Source organism: Heterocephalus glaber, unplaced genomic scaffold (assembly GCF_053883595.1).
Source record: "Heterocephalus glaber isolate CG9 unplaced genomic scaffold, H.glaber_assembly_v1.0 deba00001610, whole genome shotgun sequence".
In the NCBI taxonomy this organism is placed as follows: Eukaryota; Metazoa; Chordata; class Mammalia; order Rodentia; family Bathyergidae; genus Heterocephalus; species Heterocephalus glaber.
The window spans coordinates 39,971,729-39,999,336 of NW_028258381.1; the positions used below are offsets into that span (position 1 = coordinate 39,971,729).

General features: G+C 53.5%; 2 protein-coding genes across 17 annotated transcripts; one reads left to right on the forward strand and one right to left on the reverse strand.

The window, feature by feature from the left end:
- The first annotated feature begins 407 nt into the window (after positions 1 to 407).
- On the forward strand, positions 408 to 18,182 carry Arpc1b (actin related protein 2/3 complex subunit 1B). 16 transcript variants are annotated; one of them, XM_087195914.1, is made up of 13 exons: positions 408 to 457; positions 3,676 to 3,861; positions 4,701 to 4,783; positions 4,865 to 4,996; positions 5,711 to 5,787; positions 6,551 to 6,655; positions 7,106 to 7,328; positions 7,867 to 7,974; positions 9,416 to 9,622; positions 9,694 to 9,769; positions 11,282 to 11,487; positions 12,262 to 12,352; positions 12,509 to 12,928. In XM_087195914.1, exons 5-13 carry the CDS (start codon positions 5,724 to 5,726, stop codon positions 12,623 to 12,625), a joined length of 1,197 nt encoding a protein of 398 aa, XP_087052040.1. In that variant the 5' UTR covers positions 408 to 457; positions 3,676 to 3,861; positions 4,701 to 4,783; positions 4,865 to 4,996; positions 5,711 to 5,723; the 3' UTR covers positions 12,626 to 12,928. The 16 variants fall into 16 exon arrangements, with proteins under 16 accessions (XP_087052040.1, XP_087052042.1, XP_087052044.1 ...); XM_087195916.1 differs by lacking the exon at positions 4,865 to 4,996; XM_087195918.1 differs by lacking the exons at positions 4,701 to 4,783; positions 4,865 to 4,996 and having other exon boundaries at positions 3,676 to 4,065.
- Pdap1 (PDGFA associated protein 1) lies at positions 16,568 to 27,595 on the reverse strand. The gene is made up of 6 exons (XM_004840497.4): positions 27,450 to 27,595; positions 24,156 to 24,247; positions 23,372 to 23,479; positions 21,446 to 21,567; positions 18,967 to 19,118; positions 16,568 to 17,270 (listed from the first exon to the last, which is right to left on the reverse strand). Exons 1-6 carry the CDS (start codon positions 27,460 to 27,462, stop codon positions 17,212 to 17,214), a joined length of 546 nt encoding a protein of 181 aa, XP_004840554.1. The 5' UTR covers positions 27,463 to 27,595; the 3' UTR covers positions 16,568 to 17,211.
- Between the last annotated feature and the right edge of the window lie 13 nt (positions 27,596 to 27,608).

Consider the following 27,608-nt stretch of genomic DNA (forward strand, 5'->3'; position numbering starts at 1 on the left):
TTTAAAGGGGATGGGCGGGGGGTGAGTCTGGGGACGTAGCTCAATGCGAAGGTCTTAGGTTCAAACCTCATTACCAAAAAAAAAAAGCCAAGTGGCGACAGGGGTGCTCCCTACCCGGGTTTTGAAGTCAGGACCCAGCAGCAGCGAAGGACCGGGGGCCGGGTCCCCAGCCCTGGGCGCCCCAGCTCTCGGTGGGTGGGAGAGCGCGCACCCGGGCGGGGTTTCTCTCAGCCTCAGTTTCCCCACCCAGAAAGTAGAGAGGGGCGACGGCGGGCGATTTCCGTACTCCCCTCGGGCCGAGGCGGGGGCGGGACCTCGGGTCTGTAGCCGCGCTCGGTTCCGCCCCGTAGTCCGCCAGGCCCCGCCCCCCTCCCACGAGGAAGTGGCTGCGGCGCAGCGCGGGGCGCAGACCGGGTCGGCGCGTCGACTGCCCAGAGTCCGCGGCCGGGCGCCCGAGGTGAGGGGGGCGCGCGAGGGGGGTGGGGACGCCGCGGGACGCCAGGGTCCGGCGCCTCGGTGACCCGGCCCGGGCCCGCCGTTGGCCCAGCGCTGCCCGCGACGGTGCTGCCCCGTTACTTGGGCGCCGGGGCCCCAGCCCGGCCACTTGCTCGCTCCACAGCCTTCCGGGTTGCGCCGCCGCCGCCGCCGGGAAATGAGCACCCCCCCCCCCCGCGCGCGCCTCTAGCCGCCGGGGTCGGGGTCCCGGGGTCCCTGGCGGGTGGGCGGCGGCCCCACCCTCCCCGGGCGCAGGAGGCGAGCGCAGCCGGCCGGGCGGACGGGTCGGGCTGGACCCGCGGGTTGGGGCAGGGATCGGATCGGGATCGGTATCCTGGAGCCGCTGGCCTGGGGCCGGGCCCTGGACGGGCTGTCCTAGGGCTCTGCGGGCCAAAGCTTGAGAGCTCGACCCAGGGAAGAGGGCTGGCTTCTTCCTTACCTGGCTGGTGGCCCTGGCCTTGCACCTGGTCTGTGGGCCTCCATGTTCCTCATCTGGAAAATGGGGACCTTTCTGATTGAGAGCTTAAATTCGACAGTGCTTGTGAGACCCTTGGCAGTGTGCCAGGCACAGAGCAGCGTGTACTGCTGTTCCACCGTGAGGCCTAGGGCTTTGAGCAAAGATTTGATCGGAGCACCCTGGTCAGACCCCAGTCCCAAGGTGTCATTGAGGAGCTGTGAGCCTCAATTTCCTAATGCACAAAAATGAAGAAAATCCGGGGCCGGGGCTTTAGCTCAGTGGTTTCCCCGCCTGCTGCACAAGCTCAAGGACCAGAGGTCGATCCCCGGTACCTAAGTTAAAAAAAAAAAAAAAGTAGGAGAAAAATGAAGAAAATCCAAAGGAACAAACTTCCCAGTCTTGCTTTTGGAGTAAAAGAATGTGTTAGGAAAGTTTTGGGTAAAAATGCTGCCAAGGAAGTAAGTTTTATTTTTCTTTTTAACCTGTCTTTGCACATAATCCGTTTATTAATCTTTTCCAATACAGTAGTTAAATAGCAACCCAACATGGTTTTTTGTTTGTTTGTTACAGTGCTGAGGATTGAACCCAGGGCCTCCCACATGCTAGGCATGAGCTCTTCCACGGAGCTCTACCCCTTCCATGCCCTTGTATTCATATCACAATCGACTCTAAAGTTTATCATTGTCTGGCTTTTTCTACACTGTCACTGTTATAAAGAATTTCAACGAGCACATTTACCCTTTTTAAAAATGTTGGTGGCTGTTTTCTTAGGCCCAAAGTGGACATCTATGGCCAAGATTGTCAACGGTTAAGTTCATGTTAATGTTACTCTGTTGTTTGTTCTTACACAGTTGTTGAATTTAGTTATCGTACTTCACAAAGAACAAACCACTTAGCAACAAATGAGAACTTTTCCACAGCCCTGCCAGCATTGAGTTTTCTGTGTTTTGGAGGTTTTATTTTAACTTGCGCTCTGTTGTGTCTTACGAGTGTTTAAATCTATATTTTCAAAGAATTTATATTTCTTGGCTTTGCTGGGTTTGTAAACTTCCGAGTGCAGACTCTGAAACAAGGCATTGGTGTTGCAAGGGCTGCTTACACTTGGGCTCCTGCCCACAACAGGAAGTTGAGTAAGCTTAGCATGCATGCAGAATGGCCCGCTGGCGGCTCCCTGAGCGCCCCTGGGCTGGGTGGGGACTTCCTGGAGTGCCTGGAGCCAAAGTCCTTGCTCCAGGCAGCTCCTCCTGCTCGCCTTAGCCTCAGATCCAGCCAAACCTCTGGACTCAGGAAAACTGAGCAAAACCAAGCAAAAAGAGACCTCCTGCCTGACCGCTCCTGAGCAGCACCCCCCACATGCTGTCCCCTTCCCAGGCCCCACCCAGCCCTGACGCCTGGGTGCCCGTTGCATGGGAGGTGTGCCAGGCAGTGGAGATCCAGCCCCGGGTTGGTGAGATGTGGCTCACAGCCAGCCACTCCCCCAGACTCACTCCCTTTCCAGGACGATGGGGCTCAGAGCATGGGATGTGAACTCCTGGTCCCAAGGCCATTCCCAGAGCCGCCGCCGCCTGTCTCCTTCCTGAGCTATCAGAGGCTTGGCTGTGGCTCCTAGGACCGGGGTAGTAAGTGGCTGGGTGGTGCTGGGCCTGTGGCTCAGAGGTAGAGCTCTTGCCTAGCATGTGTGAGGAGTGGTTTGATCACCAGTCCTGTACAATAAATAAACAAGCCAGCCTTTTCCGCCACCGGGAAGATGAGGCCTGATGCCAGCACACGGAGGTGAAGCAGTCCCAGCCACCTCTTCCCTGCAGGGTGGTTGGTGGACAGCAGCAGCAGCTCTCCACCCCACTGAATTTGGTGGTTAGTTTTCCTGGGAATGATTAAGTCAGGGTTCGTAGGCAGAGTGGTGGGATGTGCAGCTGCTTCCTGGGTCTGACCAGGGAACAGTCCCATGATCCTGAGTCAGGAGGCCCAGAGCCCCAAGCTGACTCCCACTTCCTCACTGGAGAGAGGAAGGGGTTGGGGAGTCATTGCTGCATCAGCTGCTTTGCAGAAGTTACCAAGACGGGGCTGGGTGTAGTGGTGTTCCCCTGTAATCCTAGCACCCCGGGAGGCTAAGGCAGGAGGACCCCAAGTGTGAGCCCAGCCTGGGGAAATCGGTGACTTAACATGATACTGTCTCAAAGGAAAACATTTAAAAGGTGGGGAGGGGAGAGGGTATGGCTCAGTGCAAAGACCATTCCCCAGTGCCACAAAGGGAAAAAGTTACCAGGGGAAGCGGGTCTTACCTCCTCCCCCTTTACCTCAACCCTGCCCCTTTAAGGCGGCGCTTCGGTGTGAGTTCATGCTGCAGTGTGACTGCCCGAGAGATGTGGTCTGACTCTCCCCTTCTGTCTTGCTGGGCCTGTGGCCCTCTTCGCCAGCCCCTGCCTCTCCCTCTGAGAGTCTGCATTCCAGGAAGCTGTGTCTGGGCTCCCCAAGTCCTCTTCTTGCATCACCCTCTAAGACGTGTGCCAGCTGCTGATGGGGGCCTGAGGAGAGTAGCAACACTGGTGTTGGGAAGTTGGGCTCTGCCCTCAACTCGGACCTGAGTCCAGTTCGGGCCCCAGACTGCAGTGGGTTGGGGGGCTGCTCCCTGCTGGGTGCCTAAGAAAAGGGACGGGGCTCCACCTGGACTGCCTGCAGGGCCAAGGTCTGCGCTCCAGGCAGCTCCTCCTGCTCCCTTCCAGCCACACCTCTGGACTCCAGGAAACTGAGCAAAACCGAGAGAAAAAGAGACGCCTGCCTGCGCGCGGCCGGGCCTGCGGTCTGGTTTGTTCCAGCCTTTTCTGGATAGAGACTGGCCCAGAGGCTTGCTGTGAGGAGGACCCCTGGCCACACCCTGCCGTGACTTGAGGCCTCGGGGGCTGCGGCACGTGAGCAGTTATTGGCCCGAGGGCCTGGAGCCTCACTCTCACCCAAACCGGTGGGGCAGCGACGGCCTAGTCTGGGGCCAGCCCTGCAGCACTAGGGAAACCCGTCAGGCTCACTGGGGTGCCGAGGCGGCCTTCCTGGCTGCCTTCCCCATCGCAGAGGCCCGCCCGCAGTGGAGAGCAGCCGGGGAGGAAACTGCGCACGTGGTGTGTGCGTGCGTGCGTGTGTGTAGTGTGCGGTGTGCATACCGCCATCTTCATACACACACAGTACTGGGGATTGAACTCATGGCCTTTGCTCTGAACTACATCCCTAACCCTCAGCCCTTTATTACTTATTTTGAGACAAGGTCTCACTAAGTTGCCCAGGCTAGGTTCGGATTTGCAGTCCTCCTGCCTCAGCCTCCCAGAGTGCTGGGACTACAAGAGTGTGCCGCTGCACCAGGCTCACTTTCTCAGCACGCGTTAACTGAGGATACACATGGGGCCATAGTTCTTTTTTTTGGGAACTGGGGATCGAACTCGGGTCCTTGTGCTTGTGCATCGGGCAGTGAAACCACTGAGCTAAATCCCCAGCCCCCATGGGGCCACATTCTAAGCGTAGGGAAACAGATGAAGCCTTGCCCTGTGTGTGTCATGTATGTGCATCCCTGTGCTGCCTCAGAACTTCCTGAATGCCCTCCTCATGTGAGAGCAGGTGGTTGGCACCTGGCTGAGCGAGTGGGCAGACCCTCCAGGCAGTGAGCTTGTTGGCTCCGTGGTGCCTCTGATGCCAGACTGGGCTGGCCAGGGAAACCAACCTTAAATGGATGAACTGAGGCTTGGTGCCATCTTGCCCTTAGGGACCAAGAGCTGCTGCCTCATGAGGACCCACAGGTGTCAGGTGTGGGCACCCTCAGCACCTCCAGGAGAGGCAGGATTCCAGGTCAGAGAGGGCGAGGGATGTTTCTGGGGTCACATCTTGCAGTGACTCTGGGAAGCTGTGTCATGGAGGTGGGTCTTTCAGGATGGGCACATCATCGCCAGATGGAGCAGGCGTGGACACTGGGCAGCACTAGACAGGACCGGCCCGGAGGATCACTGGGCCAGGAGGCCTGTGTGTCCCGAAGCAGCTGAGGGCAGCACCAGGAGAGGCCAGGTGGTGGGAAAAACCCTGGGCTGGGCCGTCACTGCCTGCACAAGGAACTGCTGGCCACCAGGGAGATGACGGTGCTGTGTCCCTTGCTGCTCCCTGGCCTGAAGGGGTCCTCTGAAGCTCCCCAGAGTGTGGGGGCTGAGGATAGCTGGCAGGAGCCAGCCAGGCAGTTATTCTGCCAGGATTGTGCCTTCATGGGTGGGGCTGCTTTCGAGGACTGCAGTGGCACTGAGCTGCCTCCTCCGCTCCTGTGGCCAGGCTGCTGTGAGAACTCTTGGAGACCCTGTCCCAGGACTAGAACAGTCTGCCTTTCTGCACTGCCCATGGGGTTTACAAGATTGTTCACTTCATCTTCCTCCATCCTTAAGGGTGGGGGAGGGGGTTCAACCTACAAGGAAACTGAGGCACAGGTGACGAGTGATGAGCCTGTCTGGTCAGGGTTCCAGCACGTCCTACTCATGGTAGCATATCCCACCATCCCAGCTACATCCCACCCTTTTTCCCCCGGAGCCTCAGAGACATCCTGTGAGGCCTGCTGTCTTAGGAGAAGAGAAACTTCCGCCCTAGGAAGGGAAGCAATACACCAGGCCAGCCGGGAGACCAGGTGTCCTGTCATCCTTCCCTGCAAACTGCTGTCCCTGTGGAACAGGGACCCTCCCTGGGGGGGTCATCCAGGGCTGGGACAGCACCAACCCGGACTCTGCCCTCCCCACACAGGAGCTGAGCTGCCATGGCCTACCACAGCTTCCTGGTGGAGCCCATCAGCTGCCATGCCTGGAACAAGCACCGCACACGTGAGTATCTGCACATGGCCCCTGGGTCCCTGCATTGAGGGCTGTAGTCCCCAGGGGAAGGATGCGGAGCTCAGGAGCACACAGGGCAGCCAGGTGGAAAGGCAGGTGCAGGGCTCCTGGGGGAGGGGAGGGCGGGACAGAAGAGGAAACCACAGTGGTGGGAGATGCTTCAACCGTGAGGAAGACACAGGGCTGAGGGAGGCCAGGGAGGCAGAGGTGACGGTTTAAGAAATGTAGTTGGGTGTGGTGGTGCATGCCTGTAATCCTAGTGCACTGAGAGGCTGAGGCAGAAGGATCACCAGCCCGGGCAATTTAGCAACCTAGCAAAACCCTGTCTCAAAATAAGAGTAAAATAAAATTAAAAAGCCTGGGGCTGTAGCTCAGTGTGAAGGTCTTGAATTCAGTCCCCATTACTGCAAATCAAGAACAGAGAAAAGGAAAAAAAGGGAGGAAGTGACATTCACATACCCAGAGGAGGCGAGGGAGCCAGACAGAAGCCAGAGGGGTGGGGCGGGGGACTGCTGGGGTGGGAGGACAGTGGTCCCAGGTGCCAAGCTTGTGTGGGGTTATCTGGGGGGTGCAGGTAGGGGTCAGTCCCAGTAGGGTGTGCGGGGCTGGAGGGGATCCCTCCAAGGAGAGAACTGATTCCTGAAGGGTGAGGCGCTGCCCAGGCAACCTTGAGGGACCTTCCTCGTGGGGGTGCCGGAGGGTGCTGGCTCTCGTGCCCCCACTTACTCCTGGAACCCTTTCCCCTGCCCTGCAGAGATTGCCATCTGCCCCAACAACCATGAAGTGCACATCTACGAGAAGAGTGGGGTCAGCTGGAGCAAGGTGCATGAGCTCAAGGAGCACAACGGGCAGGTGACAGGTTGGTCACACTGGGTGGGACCACCTTCCTGAAAGGAGGCAGGGGTACAGGCAGGCCACTGAGGCTACCCACCCACTCACTGTATTAGGTAGGATAGTTTGGGTTTCCAGAAATTCAAACTGGTTTAGGTTCTGCATGAAGAGATTATGTTTGCAGGTGTTAGTGAAAAACTCCGGGAAACTGGCCTTCAGGAGTGGCTTGATCCAGCAGCTGAGCATTACCAACCACTGCTCTTTCCTGTCTCTGGCTTTGCTCTCCATTGTGTTTGGTGATAGCCTGGGCAAGCTGTCACACTCTAACAAGCTCTAGCAGCAACCCCTAGAGTCATCCACATAACAGTGGATTTCAGAGGCACTTGCACTAGTTGGGCAGAGGCATTGTCCTTCCTGACTGTGGCTTTGAAGCCCCTCCTACATGACCTGGCCTCATGTGTCCCCCAAACCCCCACAGGCATCGACTGGGCCCCTGAGAGTAACCGCATCGTGACTTGTGGCACGGACCGAAACGCCTATGTGTGGACGCTGAAAGGCAGCACGTGGAAGCCTACACTTGTCATCCTTCGGATCAACCGTGCCGCCCGCTGTGTGCGCTGGGCTCCCAATGAGAACAAGTTTGCTGTGGGCAGCGGCTCCCGCGTCATCTCCATCTGCTATTTTGAGCAGGAGAATGACTGGTGGGTGTGGGGCTGGACTGGAGGGGCAGGGAGACCTCGAACTGCAGCCCCACAGTGCGTAGCATTGGGGGTCCCCGGAAAGCACCTGATCACGTGACCTGTCTGGGCTTCAGGGGAAAGGCCAGGGGCTCTGCATCGTCCAGTGTGGCCCCACAGCCTCCACTTGGTGACTTCTAGGACTCAGACCAGCTCTGGGGCATCATGCCAGGCCTCGCACACACAATGCCTCTGACTTCCTGACAGTGGCAGAGCGACTCGCCTGTCAGTCTGCAGTGCACCACTCAAGCTCCCAGCCTCATCCTGATTCCCCATCTCACTGAGGGCAGGGGCCTGGCAGCACAGCTGGAGTTTGGGAGACCCAAGTTCAAATCCCACCATGGCCAGTTAGCAATTGTGGGACTCTGAGCAGTTAGGAGGAGACAGGGTGTAGGGTTTCCACCCGAGGGGCCCTACATCGCTGCCAGCAGCAGGCGGGCCTGGGGCTCTTGCACATGGCCCTTTGGAGTCCTCAGGGGCTCACCTGCCTACTTCTGTCCAGGTGGGTGTGTAAGCACATCAAGAAGCCCATCCGCTCCACCGTGCTCAGCCTGGACTGGCATCCCAACAACGTGCTCCTGGCCGCTGGCGCCTGCGACTTCAAGTGCAGGTGAGGGGGGTGTGCCCTGGGAGGGCTCTGGAGCACCTGAGGGTTTGCTGTGGGAAGGATCGCCATCACGTCTGGTCACTCAGCAGCACACGGTGTCCCCTGCCGCCTCTGAATATAAGCAAAGTTCTAAGCCCTCCTATCCTACCTCATTAGAACCACCCCCCCCGCCGTGTAATTTCTTGCTTCCATCTGAGGGAGAATGAATGGGTGTACTTATTCATACTGAGGTGTGAATGACTGGAACAAAACCTGGTTAACTTTGTTTTTGCCTTACTGGGGATCAAACTCAGGACTTTGAGCTTGTGAGGCAGGCATGGCACCACCGAGCTAAATCCCCTGCCTCCTGGTTCATTTTCTTAAGACCTTTCTTAAACCTAGAGAATCTCACGTTTCTGGTCCCACCCGTGAAATCTCACTTGGTTACCAAACCTCAGTTCCTTCCATCTCTGGGCAGACAGCCCCCTCTCTGAATCCCTACCCGCAAGGACGCAGGGGCCTTGGGTGCAGAGAGGATGGTATCCTGTGGGCTTTGTTGGGGGATGGGGAACCAGAGTGTGGTACCCTGCTGTCTGTCAGACTGAGAGATCAGTATAGGCCAGGCACGGTGGTGCTGCACACCTGTGATTTCCAGCACTCTGGGAGGCTAAGGCAGGAGGATGCAAGTTTGAGCCCAGCCTGGGTAACCTGGTGACTTAGTGAGACACTGTCTCAAACTAAAAATAAGCTATGCGTGTGGTGCACACCTGTAATCCCAGCACTCGGGAGGCTGAGACAGGAGGGCATTGTGGGCTACACAGTGAGTTCAAGGCCAACCAGAACCACATTGTGAGACTCTATCTCAAAAAATTCAAAAATAAATAAATAAAAATAAACCAGGAGTGGTGCGGCCTGAACTAGTGAGACCCTGCCTCAAGAAACTCAAAGTCAGGTATGGTGTCATACATCTCTAATCCCAGGATTTTGGGAGGCTAAGGCAGGAGGATCACATTTCAGCCCTCCCTTAGCAACTTAGACCATGTCTCAAAATAAAAGCTAAGGGCCACGGATGAAGCTGAGTACCGAGGGTCTCAGTTCAAGAGCCAGTCAGTGTGACAGGGTTGGATGGAGCAAAGGGCCAAAGGGGACAGGGCTGTCCTGGGTCGCTAGTATGGTGGAGACGGGCTGCCAGCTGGGGCCTGCCCTGACTGTGGCCAGCCGTGAGGAAGCCTAGGGTTTCCAGTGTACAGGACGTTGCAGTGGGAGACTCATGGCTCCATCTTGTACCAAGGGGAAACTGAGGCCTAGATGTGTCCAGTGTGAAGATTTGGGTCATGCAGAGCCGGTTGGAGCTAGGCTCAGTATGCTGGCTGCCAGTATGCTGCTGCGGCTGCCTGCCAGGCCAGTCTGGGACAGTCCCCTTCCTGGCCCACCCAAGCCCACTTCTCCCCTATGCTCCTGGCAGGATCTTCTCAGCCTACATCAAGGAGGTGGAGGAGAGGCCAGCCCCCACCCCCTGGGGCTCCAAGATGCCCTTTGGGGAACTGATGTTTGAGTCCAGCAGCAGCTGCGGCTGGGTGCACGGCGTGTGTTTCTCAGCCAGCGGCAGCCGAGTGGCCTGGGTCAGCCATGACAGCACCGTGTGCCTTGCTGATGCCGAGAAGAAGATGGCGTGAGTGCGGGGCTGCGGGGGGCAGAGCTGGGGCAGGGTGGGGCGGGGCACTGACCTTGCTCTTCTCCCAGCGTGGTGACCCTGGCCTCTGAGACGCTGCCGCTGCTGGCCCTCACCTTCATCACTGAGAACAGTCTGGTGGCAGCGGTAAGCAGCTGGGGACAGGAGGAGCGGGCCCGGGAATGAGCACAGCTCTCCTGTCCCCATTCGTTCCCTCCCCTCTTTTTTCCATTCATCTGTCTGTACTGAGCAGAATGCAAAGTGTAATCAAAACATTTTTAAACTTTAAAAAAAATGTATTGTAGTAAAGATACATTGCCCTCAATCCCCTTCAGAATCCTCCCCCTCGCTTTGAATACACACTTATCCTGCAATTCTTGCTACTTCCTGAAGCAGCTCTAGTCCTCTTTCATGTCTTTAGTTGCACTGTCCTGGCTGCCTCAGTGTCCTAAACTGGTTCAAAACATTTCCCCTTCGACGTCATTTCGACTTTGGGGAAGAGCCAAAAATCACAGTGCCAGATCTGGTGAATAAGCTGGATGAGGATTCACTGTTATGTTACTATTTGACTGGGCTGGGGATTTAGCTCAGTGGTTCCGCCGCCTGCCGCACAAGCGCAAGGTCCTGAGTCCGATCCCCAGTACCAAAAAAAAAAGTATGGGCACCTATGTTACTATTTGACAAACTGCCATAAATATAAACTGCTCCAGAAAATGGCAAGAATGATAACATGAACCAGCTCCTCACAAGGGATGTAGTCACTATGTGCTGTGAATATGTACCAGTAAAAATAAAAATTTAATAAAAAAAGAAGTGTGTTTGAAGTGAGAGGAGTATTTTGAAGGGAATTAATGGCAATATCTTTAACTGCAATAAAATTTTTAACTTAAACATTTACCGTATCTCTGGCTCACATCTCCTAGGTTGGTTTATGCTGCAGTAATAAAAATCCCCAACTGCAATGGCATAATACAGCATTGGTGTCAAGGGAACTGTAGACTCGAGCAGTCATATCTGCTGACACTTAAATGCCTATTGCAAATGATGTGACCACACCTAACTCAGAGGTCAGGTGTGTGGTACACAGGTCCACCATGTGTCAGTGGTGCGTGGTGCTTGCCCCTATCCCAGCAGTCTAGAAGGTCGATGCCAGAAAACTGCAAGTTTGACTGCAGCCTGGGCAACTTAGTAAGACCCTGTCTCAAGATAAAAAAATTTTTAAAAGGCTAGAGATGGAGCTCAATGTGAAAGCCCTGGGTTCAATCCTCAGTACCACCAAAAAAAGGGTGTCACTTTCTCCCTGCTGCCCTCTTGTCTGTCATACCTGTCAGTTCCCTTTTCACGCCTCTGTCCACATGCAGAGTGCCAATGGCAGATGGAAGCAGCTTTCTGCCTAGAGGAGCAAGCAGCTTGGGGATCCCCTGGCCTGGCTAGGAATCCGGGCAGTTCTCCCTAGACGCTGGCCCTGCTGGCAGGGGGTCAGCGCCTCACACGTGTCTGCCTGACATACCTGGGACTATGTCCCTGGGCTGGGGCCCGGTCTCCTGGGAGCAGTAGCCCATCAAAGCCTCACCTGGGCCTCCAGGGTTCCCCAGGTAGAGAATGGGGGTATGGCACCTGGCCAGGCCAGTGCTCAGTGGCACCCCTACCCGGCTGCAGGGCCACGACTGCTTTCCTGTGCTGTTCACCTACGATGGTGCTGCTGGGAAGCTCAGCTTCGGCGGGCGGCTGGATGTGCCCAAGCAGAACTCTCAGCGCGGCCTCACAGCCCGGGAGCGTTTCCAGAACCTCGACAAGAAGGCGAGCTCAGAGGGCGGCAAAGCTGCAGGCACCGGCCTGGACTCGCTGCACAAGAACAGTGTCAGGTGGGGAACCCTACCTGGGAAGCAGGTCCACCTCTTTAGGTCATACAAAACACAGCATCAGAGCAGGGCGTGGTGACACTCACCTGTAATCCTAGCACTCTGGGAGGCTGAGGCAGGAGGATTAAAAGTTCCAGCCAAACTTGGGCAATTTGGTGACTTAGCAAGACATTGTGAGTGAATGAATGCACGAATGAATGAATATGGGGTAGGGATGTAGCTCAGTGTAAAGTACCTGGGTTCAATCCATACTACCAAAAATAAGCATCCAGCGACGGTGAGCAGCCAGCCCCACTCTGAGTTTCGATCGCTGGGTGAGACCTTTAGTGCTCTGTGAGGTGTGGGTGGAGCTGAGGGTCCTGCTACAGCCTTCTCAGAACCAGGATGAGACCCCCCTCCCCCCAGAAAACCCCAAAGCTGCCAGCCACAGGGGTCCACCCCATGGAGAATCAGAAGGGAGCCTTCCCAACTGAGCTCCTCAGCCACTTAAGCCCTTGTGGGCTGAACGCTTTTCTACGGACTGAAGACCACTGCCCACCACCGTGTCCTCTGAGCCACTTTGTCCTGGTCCTGGCACACACTGCCGGCATTCGTACACCCCAGAGCACGTCCATCCTCCCTGCCCAGCCCTGAGGGTCCTGAGCCACTTGCCAGGTCTGCCCTCTGCACCTCTCGGTCCACTGTGGGCTGTGCACACCCTGTCCTGGCACTTGGAAGATACGGTTTCCGTGGGGGGAACGACAGCTGGGGTCCCTGAAGCCCGCGTCACCTTTACAGCCAGATCTCCGTGCTCAGTGGGGGCAAGGCCAAGTGCTCGAAGTTCTGCACCACAGGCATGGACGGCGGCATGAGCATCTGGGATGTAAAGGTAATGCCTGCTGCACCCCTGGCCTTCCACTAGGCCCCCAGGTTGGACCCTTCCCCTGCTCCCCAGCACCTGCTACAGGAGAGGCACTGCATGGGGACTGAGCAGGCAGTGGCCCCAACCTCTTGGCCTGCTTACCCACTGCCTGGGATTCACCAGGTTCTGTCCTCTGCTGTGCTGGTCCCTGGCATGGGGTCTGCAGGACAGCTGAGAACCAGCCTCTCCTGCTCCTTGCAGAGCCTGGAGTCAGCCTTGAAGGACCTCAAGATAAAATGACCTGTGAGGAACGCTGCCCTCATCCCAGCTGCTGGGGAAGGGAGGCAGTGAGGGGCTGCTTTGCTGAATGCTTCTAGGGTACAGCGTGGGTCCCCACAGGGCTGCTCCCTCAGACGGGGAGGGATGGGTGGGGAGCTTTTCACCTATTCAGGGAACATGTGCCTTTTTCTTAAAGAAATGCTTTCATTTATTGTTTAAAAAAAATATACCCAAAAGCACAATGCTGGTCATGAACTGCTTCAGATGTGGAGGTAATAAAAATCCAGTTTTGGATACAATAAAAATGCCTGTGTTTGGAAGGAGCTGGCTATCGTGTGAGCAGACTGCTTGCCCAAGGACCTTCTCCCAAGGCTTCCTTCTCCCCTGCAGTCTGGCCCTGCGGTGTCACTGTCAAAGCCACCAGGACCAGGCAGTCTCTTTCCTGTCACTCTAAGTCACATCCTAGACAAAGGGGTTGCACATACCAGCCTGAACCTTAATGGAAATTCCTTATTTCTCTGTTACGATGCTGATGGGGTTTTTTTGGTACCGGGGATTGAACTCAGGACCTTGCGCTTGGGAGGCAGGTGCTGGAACCACTGAGCTAAATCCCCGGCCCTTGGGTTGTTTTTTGATAAACACTCATTTCTTCCATTTTTTCTTATTTCCGTTTTACTCAGAGGTGTTTTTATCACATGCTCTCTACCCTTGAGCTTCATCCCAGCTTTACGTAAGCATATTACACTCACGGTAAGAAATTACATCTAAGGGTGGGGGATGTAGCTCAGCAGTGCAGTGCCTGCCTGGCAAGCTCACGGCCCTGAGTTCGATTCTCAGTACCAAAAAAGGAAAAAAAAAATAGATCTAAGATTTGCTAATGGTAAATTATCCTTGTATCAATAAGAAAAAAAGATGCCTTATCGCCCACTGTGCTAGTGCCTGTTCCCCTGCATAGCCTCCCTGTCAGAAGGGGCTCCATTCTTTTGTAGTCACAGTGAGAACTTGTCAGGCCCTAGCAGACAATGCGAGGGTACACAGCTCACCTTAATTCTCTTTTCTTTGAGATAGGGTCTCACTATGTAATCCAAGTTGGCTCTGAACTCACAGTGATCCTCCTGCCTCAAGCCCACTGCAAAGTGAGGCTCAGGTCCTACAGCTGATGACTGTCACCAGGCCCTGTACCAAAGGGCAAGGAGGCATTTGCACACCTCTTGTGGCTCCCTTCAGCTGGGCCAGTACAGGTCCCAGTGATAATCAGTGTTGTTCCTTCTCCCCTATCCCGAGTTGCACATGTTGCTTGGCTTTCAGTAGGGGCTTTGCACATCTCCCAGCCCTCCTCATTAGACATGGAGAGGGGCACAGGTGCTAGCTTAGAAGTGACAGGTTCAAGCAGGCATGGTGGCACATGCCTATAATCCCCAGCACTTTAGGAAGCTGAGGCAGGATGGCAAGTTCAAACCCAGCTTGGGCCACTTAGTGACTTAGACCCTCTCAAAAGTAAAAGGGCTGGGGATATAACTTAGTCAGAAAGTCCGGAGTTCAATTCCCAGTGCCACCAAAAAGCAAAGTTCAAAGCCAGGCACAGTGGCATGAGCCTCTAAGCTGCTTGGGAGGCTGAGACAAGAGTACTAGTGTTTTGAGACCACCCTGGGCAACTTGGTGAGACACCATCTTAAAAACAAAACACACAGGGCCAGGAATGTAGCTCAGTAGTTCCGGCGCCTTGCAAGCACAAGGTCCTGAGTTTGATCCCTGGTACCAAAACAAAAACAACAAAACACACAGGTAAACCATGTTTTGTGGATAACTTCAGTTTTACCATAAGGCTGATATATTTCAATATTTTGAAAACATCAGTATTAATTTTGGTTGGCAGAGGTAACCTAACCAACTACCATTATGCTTGGTATTGAGAGATACACTTTTCAGTAAAATTACTGAAATGCAAAAAACAAAACAAAACACACAGGAAGGATAGGATGCTTACCTATCATGAGGCCTTCAGCCCCAGCCAGTGCGGGTAGGGTGGGGAAAGAGGGCCATGCAGGTTCAGTCCTGTGCCTCCCCTAAGCAGGAAGAGGCCTCTCCAAAGTGGCTGGAAAGCTCAGCCAAGAAAGGAGGGGACCCTGGACTCTGCCCTGTGCCAACAATGGCAGCTGGGCCTGTTAGGCCTTTGTGTCAGGCCCTGCCACGTGTTGAGGGGACAGTGAGGGGTACAGAGTTGCTGCTGCTGAGCTCAGTCCAATGGGGGAGGCCATGGAAAGGCGAGGTGACACCAAGGGCAGATCCAGGTAAGGAACTGGATGCTAAAGGACTAAGGTGAGGATGGGGAGGTCCACCAGCTCCTGGCTCCAGGGGATCAGGCCACCAGAGCAGGGAACACACTAGCTCTGCATTCTTGAGGCCAGACTGGAGCCTGTGGGCTGCTGCAGGGCACAGGTGTGAGATGACAGATCAGGCAGAGATGGGTGGTAGCTGACCTGGCTTGGGCAACTAGGTGCATGGCAGAGACTTGGAGTCCTAAGAGACTTGAAGTACCACCTTGGGAAGGAGGCCTTGTTACATCCACTTTAAAGAGGGGAACAAAAGCTGAGCATAGTGGTAGCAGCCTGTAATCCTAGCATTTGGGAGGCTGAGGCAGGAGGATCGCTCAGTTTGAGGCTAGCATGGGCTCTACATAGTAAGCCCAGGGCTAGCCTGGACTACATTATGAGACCCTGTCTCAAAAAAAATAATAAAAAAAGGAAATCAGGCTGGGGTAGCTCAGTACTAAGAGCACTTGCTTAGATGCAAGGGGCCCTGGGTTCGACCCCAGCACTACCCAAGAGGAAACAACACCAGAGAAAGAAGGTAAAGTTGCGTATTTCCACTACAGGGGCATCTGCTGCAAGGGTCTCTGGCTAAGACACAGCGAGATACTTCCAGCCTACAGGAACACTTATCCATGCATCATCACCTAGAAGGCCAGGCATGACCTGCAGAAGCACACTCCTAGGCCGCAGACAACACAGAGAGCATCCTGAGCACCAGGGGACCTTGCCATTCAGACCTCCAGCCTCCATACCTCATTACGATCATGCTACAGCAGGGGCAGGGCAGTGCACCTCACCATACAGCCCCCACCTTCCTCCATCTTCCTGGAGAACCTCATTTTATGGCCACAAACTTGAACCTGGGCAGCAGCTGCATGCATGATGGGCAGAAAGGGAGAAGAACACTGGCAAGAACTTTGGTTAATTCCTGCTCCTCAGGGCCAAAGCTTCCAGGTCAGGGGAAGGTGCAGGTGCTGGTAGTTGTGGGATCCTTCGTGGGGCTCCTGAACTCCAATACTGTCAAGCCCAGGGTGGGTGTGGCAGAAGCAGCCCAGTCGGGCCACGAAATCATTTCGTCTGACCTCAGGCAAACCATACCACCCCCACTCACACTCCTCCCCAGCCACCCAGTCACACCACCGTGCCCCTCAGAACCCAGACCTCTCAGGACCATGCACAAAGGACACTAGTCCCAAAGTGCCCCTCTCATGGGCAGAGGCAGGACAGGCTCCACGGGTTCCCTTTCACTGGCCTCAATCTGTAGGCAGCACACTTGCTGGGAGTAAGCCTACTTCCCCACTGCCCACCCTGCCACACCAAGGATGAAATGAGCCAAGTCCAGCAAGAGTCAGTGCTGGGCAGCAGCTTCTAGGAGACTTCCCCCAGGACAGAATTAGGCTGTCACCACCAGGGGCCACCTGGCGGCCAGGAAAGGGAGGCCCAGTGCTGCTCCAGCCTGGTGTGACAGACCAGTCCCCAGCCACAGTACCTGTGGCCTCTCCTCCCTGATCCTGGGCCCAGTCCCTACACCCTGCAGTTGTGCCCAACATAAGCTTCACTATGTGCTGGGAACCTTGCTGGTGCACTCAGTGACACCATGGGCAAAAATGGCTCAGGCACAGGAGCCAAAGGATGGATTGCAAAACAAGGGTTACGATAATGTCAAGTTTAATCTGCCAAATATACAAGTTGAATTTGTGGAGCATGTTTTGCCTGGGTGCTGCACAGTAGACAGAGGTTTCTTGAAATGATCAATGGGTTGGGTTAAAAATAGGTACTAGCCCTGGCCAGATGTGTGGGCACAGGGCAGGGAAGGGCAGAGAGGAGGCCTGGAGAAAACTGGCCAGGGACGGAGAAGCCATGAGACCCTGGACACACTCCCCTCTCCAAGCAGTACCCAGGCAGCACAGACTGGGGCTGGCTGTTGCAAATGTGCCAGCAGCTGCCACTGGCACTACCACCCACTAACGTGAAATCTACTGAACAAATGACAGCTCTTCTGACCCACCTCCCAGGCACCACCCCCACCAGGGTTCTGAACTCTAAAAACAGCAAAAACATTCAAATGGTTACATATGAAATGCTGTCCTGCACATCTTTCTGTCTCAAAAGATAGCAGCTGCCCCCCCGCCCCCGAACAATTTCTGTGCCAACGTGAAGAGGTGGCCCCAGGCCATGGGGGCTGCTGGCCGTGAGGGGCTGCTGCAGCAGTGCCAGGGCACAGGGCGGACGAGACACAGCGGCGGTCCTGGTGGCGCGGCCCAGTTCCCTGGCCCCTCCTCGCAGGGACGGCGCTTACTTATTCAGGGAGAGTGACTGCATCCGCTTTCCAGACAAAGTCGCGTCATCTTTTGCTGAGGGGTTGGAAGGGAAGTGCAGGATTAGGACAACGCAAAACCACCCACCATGTGCCCCTCAGAACCACAGAGCTTTAGTTCTAAGGGGTCTCAGAAAACATTCTGTGCTGCTGGCTCAGCTGGCACATGAGGAAGAGATCCAAAGGAACTGCTGCCCACTCCAGAAGAGAATTTCTGCTGAGCCGTGAAACCCAGGCACCCAGACAGTCCTGAGGTATTTGAGTGGCTGCCACCACCTCAGGAAAAGCTGCCCCTACACCAATGCCGACTAACATGTACTCCAGTGGCACCTGAAAACTTCTCCCATCTCTGGCAAAGCCCCTAATTACAACCTCTCTCTACAGATTCTCAAAGAGGGAAGCCTCAAATCAGCAACATGCACAGTTATCTGTGAAGTCGCGTCCTGCTTGGGGCTTGGTATTTGGATTTTTGTTGTGGTTTGTTTTTGCCACTTGAGGTTTGGGAAGCTAATGCACCAATAGCAGAGGGGCCACTGACCACTGACTCCCAACTCCCAGGTGTCACAGTTTGGATACGTCTCCTAGAGGCTCCTGTGTTGATCGATGGCTTGGTCTCCCATGCAGCAAAGTCAGAGGTGGGGACTTGAGGAAGGGCCTCCTGAGAGCTCGGACCTCGTCCATGGATTCACCCACCATTCAAAGGGTACTGAGAGGTGAAGGGAATTTACAGGGTAGGAACTAGCTGAAGCAAGTGGGTTGGTGGGGACATAACCCTAGAAGGGTGTTTTTTGTCCCCAGCCCTTCTCCTGTTTTGCTTCCTGGCTGTCACCGGATGAGCCGCTGTTCTTCACCACAACCTTCTGCCATGATGTTCTGCCTTACCACAGCCCAAAGCAATCATGGACCAAAACCTCTGAAACTGACCCTAAATAAATCTTCCTTCCTTTTGGGTTGGCTTCCTTAGTTATTTTGTCACAGTGACAGAAAGTTGACTACCACACCAGGCCTATTTCCTCCTGGCCTGATGAAGAGGCAGGACACAGCCCCCAACACATGGAAGGTCTGAAATGTTCCTCTCTATAAACCGGACCAGCTGCTCATGGCCACCCCCTATAGGAATCCCAGCCACCTTTGGCTGCCCAGAGGGACAGCACCGGGGGGAGGGGCACTTGGGTGACTTCAGTTGGGTTTGTCCTGTTAGGCGGTATCCATTTCCACCCCGCAAACCTAGCCTAAGGTGGATGGTGCGGGCCCTGGGCAACCCTCCTGGCTCGACATGCTACTAGGTCTTTTGGGGTTTTCTTTTGGTACCGGGGATCAAACTCGGGCCGTTGCGCTTTCAAGGCAGGCGGCGGCACCACTGAGCTAAATCCCCGGCCCCGCTACTAGGTCTTAACAGGACCTTCAGACCCTGAGAGGGCTCCACTGTGCTCCGAGGCCTCCTGCTGCTGAGGGCAGTGACCACTCCCCTACTGGAAACACTCTGCCAGGGTTCCAGCTGCCACGACCCCAGGACACCCCTGTGAGCACCTCCCAGGAAGGGGCGGGCAGGAGCGCCCCCCTCCCCGGTCCACACGTGGAGTGGGCCTCCCCAGACCGCTCCAACCCGATCAGGCAGGTGTCACTCTGCGCCCCTCCACCTCTCAGACAAGGGCCTAGGTGCAGAGTTTGGTGGCTTCAGCAGAGGCGGAGCCAAGCAGCCAGCTCTAACCCTAGGGCAGCCCAGGACTGACCTTTCCTCTCCTCTTCTTTCTTCTTTGCAGCCTCCTCCCGCTGTTTCCGGATGATCGCCAGCCGGGCAAGGTCAGCCTTGGCCTGCTCTGTCTTCCCAGCTAAATGCATCTTCATGTAGCGTTCTTTTGCTTTCTGCTTCTCAATTTCTTCTCTTTTGAGATAAAACTGGTGTCACAGGGGGCATTTTCCCCACCAGTTATCTTCTTTTTGAGGTGGCGGGGTGGGGGGCGGGGGGGACAGGGTCTTGCTATGTAGCTCAGGCTGGGCTTGAACCACAGGTGGTGATCCTCCTGCCTCAGCCTCCCGAGTGCTGTGTGCTCCCACCACTGTTAAATGAGCTCGAAGTGGGAGCAAGAATAAAGGCCAAGCACTGGGGCCTACGGCACAGGTGGTGGAAGAGGGTTCTCCAGCTGAGGAAGGGACCCTGGCTCCATGCACCCTTTGATGGACACTCAGCCAACAAGCAAGCAGAAGGAATGGGCCCAGATGGCAAACACCTGTGATGAAGCACTGGCACAAGGCGGGACAATGTCTGACTGTGGGGACACGGGAAGATGCCTGAGGGCTTTCGCACTAGTGAGAAAGGGGGACCTAAAGCAAGTGAACTGAGTTCCAGATGGCAGGGATCACAGCGGCACTGGAAACTATATTCTATAAGGAACAGAAATAAGTGGGTCAAGTAGCCACAAACCAGGGGACTGGGCCCCGCCTGGGAAACAGATCCAATCTTGCATCACCATGACGTGGTACATTCTTACAGCAGCTCAGAGGTGCAAGAGGCTGTCTCTCAAGGGAGGGAGCCCTTAATAAGAATGTAGGAATAAAAACTGGCCTTGTAGGGACAAAGATGTTTTTCACCCCACTGAGACAAGAGTGTAGAGGGGCCATTAGGTTCCCGTGAGGATCTTCTTCCCAAGCCTGAGAGTCTGCACTGGCGGGGGCACCACATGCTGAGTGGGCGGGACTTCCCTGCACTCATCTGGAAGGAGCCCAGTGCTGGAGGCAGGAAGAGCTCTCTGCCCAGCAGGACAGAGGAATAATGAGGAACAGCAAGGGGCTTGACTAGAGGAGAGCACTAGGAATGGGATAAGCAGACAGTGCAGCCAGGATACTGGATACTGGACACACTTGCTGGAGAGAAGAGCAGGTGACAGCAGCTCCCACCCTAGCCGGGACATGCCACACGCAGACACCTCTGAGCTGAGCTCCCAGGAATGAGCCTGCTGCCCAGGCTCTTCAGGCCTTCTCAGTGAAGGCCAAGTGCCAGTCAGGGCCCTGGCCTGTATTGTTGACATCGCTGCAACCACAAAGGGAGGGCCAGCAACAGGATCCTCTTTGCGCTGGTGAGAACACTAAGACCCAGGAAGGGCAGTGACTCATTCACAGTTGCTCAACGGTGAAGTGGCAGAACCTGGGTGAGCATTAGAGTCCTTCTGCTCTGGGAAGGCCAGCACCAGCCCAGGCTATTGGCTTCTGGGAAGTCCATCCCAAGAAGGAAGCTACTGCAAGGGTTGGGAGAAGAGTCCTTCGCAGTCTCTGATCACATCCCGCACTCACAGGCTTTCCCTGTGGAGTTTTCATAGACAATGTTCCCTACCTCTCCTAGGGTCTGCATAGGTTGGTGGACTCAAATCCTAGTAGCTTGATCAGGGAAAACCCAGGCTACTTTCCCCAGCACCCTTCAACCTCTTAAAAGACCCCTGAGAAGCCGGGATTTAGCTCAGTGGTTCCACCACCTGCCTTGAAAGCGCAAGGACCTGAGTTCAATGCCTGGCACTAAAAAACAACAAAAAGGACCCGAGGTCACCTTGTGACCACCAAAAGTCAGGGCACATGAGGTCCTGGGTCAGTCCTCAGGGAGAGAGACAGTTAGAGACAGCATGAGAGAGAGACACAGAGAAACGTTTTATCAAGGACTATATGCCAGGCATTTAGTGCTTGATCTCAACATCCGCACAACTCATGAGAAATATTTTCAGCTCCATTTTTGCATGGGACTTGAGGGATATGGGGCAGCCAGCTGAGTTAGCAGTACCTCTGGGCAGTCCAACCCCCAGTCCCTATGGCCACGACCTCATGGATGGATGCAGGCCAGGAACGGTTAGGACTGGGTTGGAGAAGGAAGTCTTTCTAGGGTGGGTGCTTTGGAGGAGACTACAGGATATCCCCCACAACCCTGGCCATCACTTCAAGTGCAGACTGGCTTTTTTTTTTTGGTACCAGAGATCGAACTCGGGACCTTGTGCTTGAGGGAGGTGGCAGCACCACTGAGCTAAATCCCCGGCCCTTCAAGTGCAGTCTGAAAGCAAGTATCTACTGGTGAAAAGTTTGTACTTATTTTTTTTGAGATGGCTTTAGGAAATGAGATAAAACAGAAACAACAGTTTCACCCTCCCACCCCTCACCAGGCACCTGAGCAACCCATGGGTCAACCCCCTCCCCTGGGTGCCATCATAAGGCTTGCCTATAGAACATTACCGTTCTCTCCTTGAAAGCTCTTTCGGCCCGTCCAGATCCAGCTGCGTGACCTTTTTGGCTGTCTGTGCCACCCGGTTGGGGTTCTCAATGTCGATGAGCCCTTCCACGCCTTTTCGTTTTTGCTGGGACAGGGTAAAAGGCTGGCTATTGGAGAAGCTTAGGCTCTGCAGAGGCCCCTGAGGCCAGTTTCACCACCTCCCAAGAGCCCATCAGGATGGGCACAGATTCCTGCTCCACCTCCAGCCGACATGACAGTCGGCCCAAGTCTCACAGTGAAGAAAACATTCAGGAGTAGAACATGAGTGTGTGTGAGGACAGCCCAGCCTTTGCCAAGCCCCAGCAATTGGGGACTATTATTATCCTCATTTCTGAGGTAGCAAAATAGCAGCTCAGGGTTAAATAATCAGAAAGTGACATCAGATGTGATGAGAACCCCAGGCCCAATCACAAGCTCCCAACACATAGCACGACTTCCTGCTTCGAGCTCAGCCCCCAGCAATAGTGTTCTATGGACTCTCAGTCCCTACTTGTTCTGCCACAAATATGTGGTAGATCCCTGGGCAAGAGGAGCCACAGATGTGTATTCTCCTAACCAATGCCAACATCCACCTATCTCAGCTGATGGACAGGAAACGCAGCTTGGGAATGAATGGGAAACGAGAACACAAGTTCTCTAGCAGGTCTGGTCACAGTTTCAGGCTATGTCAATCCTAGCTTTTCCCTTTAAGTGATCAGGGAGTCACTTAAGTGATCACACTGGCTTTACTGGCAGTCCACAAATCGACTGCTCTGGCCACTCAAGAGTCCACATGCCTACACCCAGAATGGCTTTCTATTTACAACTCAAAGAGGATGGCCAACGCTGCAAACATATCTAGGACAGAACTGGAGATTCATTCTTCACCCAGCCTGCTCATCTCTTAATCCTAAGCACCCCACTGATTTCTCCTTCTCTCTGCAAGCCCCTAGCATGGCCTCAATCTGTCCACTCTTCTCACTGTTATTGCCACCACCTGAAAAATGTCTTTTCTGGACACATGCTGCCATCTCCCTGCTCCTGCTGTCAACCTTCTACAATTCTCTACACAAGGAAGCCTAAGTCATCTTTTAAAAGCAAAGTTGGCTATATTAAAATGAGTTTGTCCTTTCCTTGAAATGCATGCATTCTGATTATGAGCATTTTATAATTTTGTGTGTCTATTTTCTCCAAATATTTTGCTTTCAGTAAAATGCTTTCCAATTCTGCTTAGTATATTAATTACCAGTGAATGGTAGAATTGCTTTTTATTGACTAGTAAAGTTATTGCCTATGCTTTTTACCTTAGGCTCATAAAATTAAATAAAAATTACCAGCCATTCCAGAAAAAATAAATGAATAAATAAAGGCAAAGTTGGCCACTTCTTTTCTACTTTACGGCCTCCACCAGCTGCCCACTCCCTCTTGTAATGAAACCCAATCCCTTCGACAGCTACACAGAAGCTGCCCTCTCCTCTTTTACCTTCAACCACTCCACTCCGTACCTATAAGGTGAAGCCCCACTGGCCCCATTCTGTCCTTCTAACTTGCCAAGCTGGTACCCACCCCAGGGCCTTTGCATTTACTTGCCTGGTTACCTCAACTGCTCTGCACGGCAATTCTCACATGGGTGGCTCCATCCCGTTTTTCATATCTCAGCTTATAAACCATCTCCTCAGCACACTATTCCAAACACCTATCAATCTATTTTATTCACAATATTTATCACTTTTTGCCATTCCTTTACTTCATTATCTGTATGTCCATTAGACTGTATACCCTTAAGAGCAAGGGCTTTGTCTATATCTACCACTGGGACTGGTAATGAACAGGCACTCAGTAAATGTTTGGTGAATCCATGTGTCCAGATCCCAGGCCACTGTCTGGATCTCAGAAGCCAGACTCAGTACCTGGTAGTCATCATCTTCATCCTCACTCTCATCAGAGTCTAGAGATTTCTTCTCCTTTTTGGGGTCACCTGCAGCCCCATCTCCACTTTCTTCTTGTTCCTCTTCTTCCTGTTTCAGAAATGGACAACCTGCAGAATCAAAAATGCAAAACAAACCCCCAAAACTGTGATCCCCCTACCACCCTCAGACTGTGGACCTTAACATTAAGCCTCTGGAAGGCTGGGACCAAGTATGTCAAGGGTCCAACTCTGCACACCTGCCCCCTAGAGTAGGGCACTTGGGCCTGTCCTGCAGCATCACAGCCTGGAGGCCAGACCCACAGTCCAATAAGCCCCTTGGCCCAGCTGTAAAAGGCCCTGCTCCCCTTTGTGGCACCTTGTGGAGCCTGATGAGAAGCCAGGGGCAATGAAAATGAAAAGGTGTGTGTGAGTGTGGGAAGGTAGGTCAGCATGTGGTAGCAAGTACGGCAAGCAGCCCTGTGTGGCCGCTGCAGACAAGTGGGGTGCTGGGAATGCGAGCTGAGGATGGACAGAGGCAGATGGAGGGAAAGCCCCCATAAGACAGGCACACAGAACCAGAAACAGAGACTGTGGCAAATGCTGCAGAGTGGTCAAAGTTCTAAGTGATCCAGTCACAGGATGGCCAACTATGACCAGTTGTTTCAGGGTTCACACCTGCTGTCCACTGCCGTTCCCACCCACACACGTGGGCTTCTCCTTGCAAATAGTACCCAAGGCAAGGCAGCACCTGGGCCACCGGAGTGGGTAGACAGGGATGTACTCACTCTGGCTTTCTGCTTTTCAGCCTGGAGCTGGGCGTCAATCTCCTCAGGGCTTGTATACTGCCTTGCTCGGCCTTTGTGGCCTCCCTTTCTCCCTGCACAAGGGTTAGTAGTTTAGGAAAGTGAGAGAGGAACAACAGCACTGATGAGCCTGACTCCCAGGGGGTTGTGTTCTGCCTGGACCCTCTTATCAGAGGATGCAGAAATCTCACCTACCCTTCACCAAACACCACAAAAACCCACACCTCCCCCACCTGTGTTCAAAGAGACACAGGAAGCAACTCAACGACCACCTGATGCACCACCAAATAGTGTGCTGGAAAAAAAAAAAATAGTGTGCTGGATGCAAGTTCCCATAAATCAGACCTCAGGGGAGGACACTGGGTACTGTGTGTGGTAAAGTGACTGGCTAACTCCCCCTGGTCCCTTAGAACCCAAACACAGTGGACTCAGATGCAAGCACAAAATCATTTTACATTTATAGCCCTGCAGCCACTATTGAGCTTTTTACTTGCAATGTTTTCTCACGGTCACAGTCTCAACTGATTTTCAGAACAACCTATAGTGCAAGAGTCATTGCTGATCTTGTTTTGTAGACAAGGAGACTTAAGATCAAAGCAGCAGTGAAGAATTAAACATTTTAGAGTCCAACCCCTGGGTTCAAATCTCAGCTACATTTGCTAACTTCTCAAGAGTCTTAGTTTCCTCACATGTCCCTACCTCATAGGTCTACTATGAAGACAGATCAGTAAACATGTGCAAAGCTGCTAGAACAGTTCCTGGCCCAGGACAAGCACTACAAAAATGTCTGCTAAGGGTGTTATCGCTTTAATATAGTATTTGGTAGAAAAGCAGTAAAAAACACCACTGATTACATAAGCAATTTACTGCAAATCTCAGAAAAAAAGAAAACAAAATACTCCATGTTAACTTAGAATACTTAAGAAGAAAAAAATCCAAATTCTATCAGCAAAATCTTTGTATTTGGAATGAAATTAGCAAACAAAGTTAAAGATAAGCCTGGCGATAGCCTAAGGTGTTACAAATGTAGCTGGCAATAAAAATTCATCTAAGATTATGAACTTTTATATTGTGATCCTCCTGAGCCAGGACACCAGACTGACCCCCACTAATGCCATCCACCAGTTTTACAGCAGAGTGGCTCCCTCCCAACACAGGACCTCTCCTGGATGCTGTGATCCACCTGACTTCCAGAGGGTCACTTGCTGTGTGCAGAGAATATGTAATTAGACAGAGCTGCTCCGGACTCCAGAGACAGTAGTGGAGATACTAGTCTTCTCTAATTTCCTAGACAGCAGCTGCAGAGCCATAATTGGACTGCTACAGCCCACACCACCCATTTTTAATGACTACCTAGGTTCCCAGGGGTATTTAAGTCTACGCTCATGAAAAGACTATTGTGAGACACCAAGCTTGCCATTTAAAAAACCAACACCTTTTCTTACCTCTTAATATACCAGACCATGGTAACAACTCAAATTTGGTTACTAGAGGCTCTCAGCCCCTACACCTGGCTGTGGGATACTTGGTCTACAGTAACGTTTATCAGAGGCTCTTAAGACTTTAAAAATGTTTCACAGATAGCACAGTGAAAATAAGGAGAGCTGGTCCTTTGCTCTTGGGGAATTTTATACTTTTTAAAAAATTTTTTGGTACCGAGGCTCAAACTCTGGACCTTGCCCTTGCAAGACAGGCACTGGAACCACTGAGCTAAATCCGTAGCCCAGGAATTTTATACATTTTTATTTTTTTGCAGTACTGGGGATAGAACTCAGTATCTTGTGTTTGCGAGGCAGGCAGTGGCACCACTGAGCTAAATCCCCAGCCCAGAATTTTATACTTTTAACACCTTCATAATTTCTTGTGGTTTTTTTTTTTTTTTTTTTTGTACCGGGGATCAAACTTGGGACCTTGTGCTTCTGAGGCAGGTGGTGGAACCGCTGAGCTAAATCCCCAGGCCTGATTTCTTGTGTTTTTGACCAAATTAACCCAAGCAAGGAAACCCTGGTCTGTCTGCAAAGCTGTTCACAAGCCAAAAGACAAAGTATTTTAGCTAGAATTCATATTTAAGATTTTCGAATTGTAACTTCTAACCTTGGAGCCAGAATTCTGTAACTGGAAAGGTTCATTCATAATGCTAACCCCTTGCCTTTTACAGATGAAGAAACTGAGAATAAGAGACATGAGTCTTCCAGCCACAGAACAATCAGAGAGCCAGGTTTTAAAAGATTCAGTTTTGTAAAGCCTAATATTTCTGGACGTCAGGAATCGGAAGTAATTTAGGTCTGAAAGAGCTCCAGGCAGATGTTCTCTGTAGGCTGACTGCATTAACCAGGGTAACACATGAGCTGCCAATATTGAACTGAACATCTGTTCTGTGCCAGGAGGTAGCCAGGCACTTTCCGTGCTCCCTCATTTTATGACTCCTGTCCCTAACCTGCAAAGCTAAGGATTATTATGCCAGTATTCTGGATAAGGAAAACAAGATAATGATAAAGCTGGGATTCAACTGCAAGGCTTTAGATTCTGAAAGAGAAAAAGGATGGGAGATGGGCCACAATGTACTGGGAAGTCACAGACCTTCTTGATCAAGAGCTGGCAAAATCCCACAAAAACAGTAGTGGTTAATGCTCACTGGGGCTTAACGACTGACTGTCCAACATCCTTGGAGCATTCTATGTGTACTATCTACTTTAAGCTTCGCATCAGCACTATGCGGTAGACACAATCCCAATTGCAAATGGGGAAACTGAAACAGAAGGTTATGCGCCTGGCCCAAAGGCACACACTGACTGAGCTTCTACCCGAGCAGGGGAATAGAAGTCAGACAGGGCAGACTCCAGAGAATCTCATTAGGGAGGCCTGGCTGAGCAGGAGCCTGAGAGGGCCCACATTTTAGGCGCTACATAGGCAGGCCCTGAAAAGGCGCGGGACGCTGGGACTGAGTTCCCGGCCAGCCCAGAAGCGGGAGGAGACGCCAGACCCCCTCGCCCAGCCCCCAGGCTTGGAGAAGCGTGCCCCGCGACCGGCTTTCCGCACTGGCGAGGACCGAGCCCCTGAATGTCCTCAGAGCCCCGGGAGTGCGGCTCTAGACCACCACGGTACTTCAGTTTGCCGCAGAGACAACTGGACGTCGAGGCCCAGGCCTGGCTCTCGGTCGGCGCGCAAGGTCTCCCTCGGCGCAGCTCTCCCAAGACGCCCTCGAGCTTAAGGCACCGCGAGAGCCGGCCCCGTGCTGCCCCTCCAGACGCGTGAGCACACGTCCCAGTATCTCACCTCCTTTAGGCATCGCGGCTCCGGCGACTGCGGCGGCGGCGCCTCGAACTGACACAGGAACCGGAAACACTTTGGGTTCTACTTCCGCCCGGCCCAGTCCGCTCAGCGCGCCGCCGCCGCCGCCGCCCCCGCCGTGAGACAGGGGACCTCACAGAGGCC

Bases quoted from the DNA above. Each gene is read 5' to 3' on its own strand.
- Arpc1b (XM_087195918.1), top strand. From the start codon at position 5,724: ATGGCCTACCACAGCTTCCTGGTGGAGCCCATCAGCTGCCATGCCTGG. The intron at 7,329-7,866 runs GTGGGTGTGGGG...ACTTCTGTCCAG, and splicing joins TTTGAGCAGGAGAATGACTG to GTGGGTGTGTAAGCACATCA. The intron at 9,623-9,693 runs GTGAGTGCGGGG...CTCTTCTCCCAG, and splicing joins GATGCCGAGAAGAAGATGGC to CGTGGTGACCCTGGCCTCTG.
- Pdap1 (XM_004840497.4), bottom strand. The intron at 21,568-23,371 runs GTACTGAGTCTG...ACCCTGTCCCAG, and splicing joins ATGAAGATGATGACTACCAG to CAAAAACGAAAAGGCGTGGA. The intron at 17,271-18,966 runs GTCAGTCCTGGG...CCAACCCCTCAG, and splicing joins GAAAGAAGAGGAGAGGAAAG to CAAAAGATGACGCGACTTTG.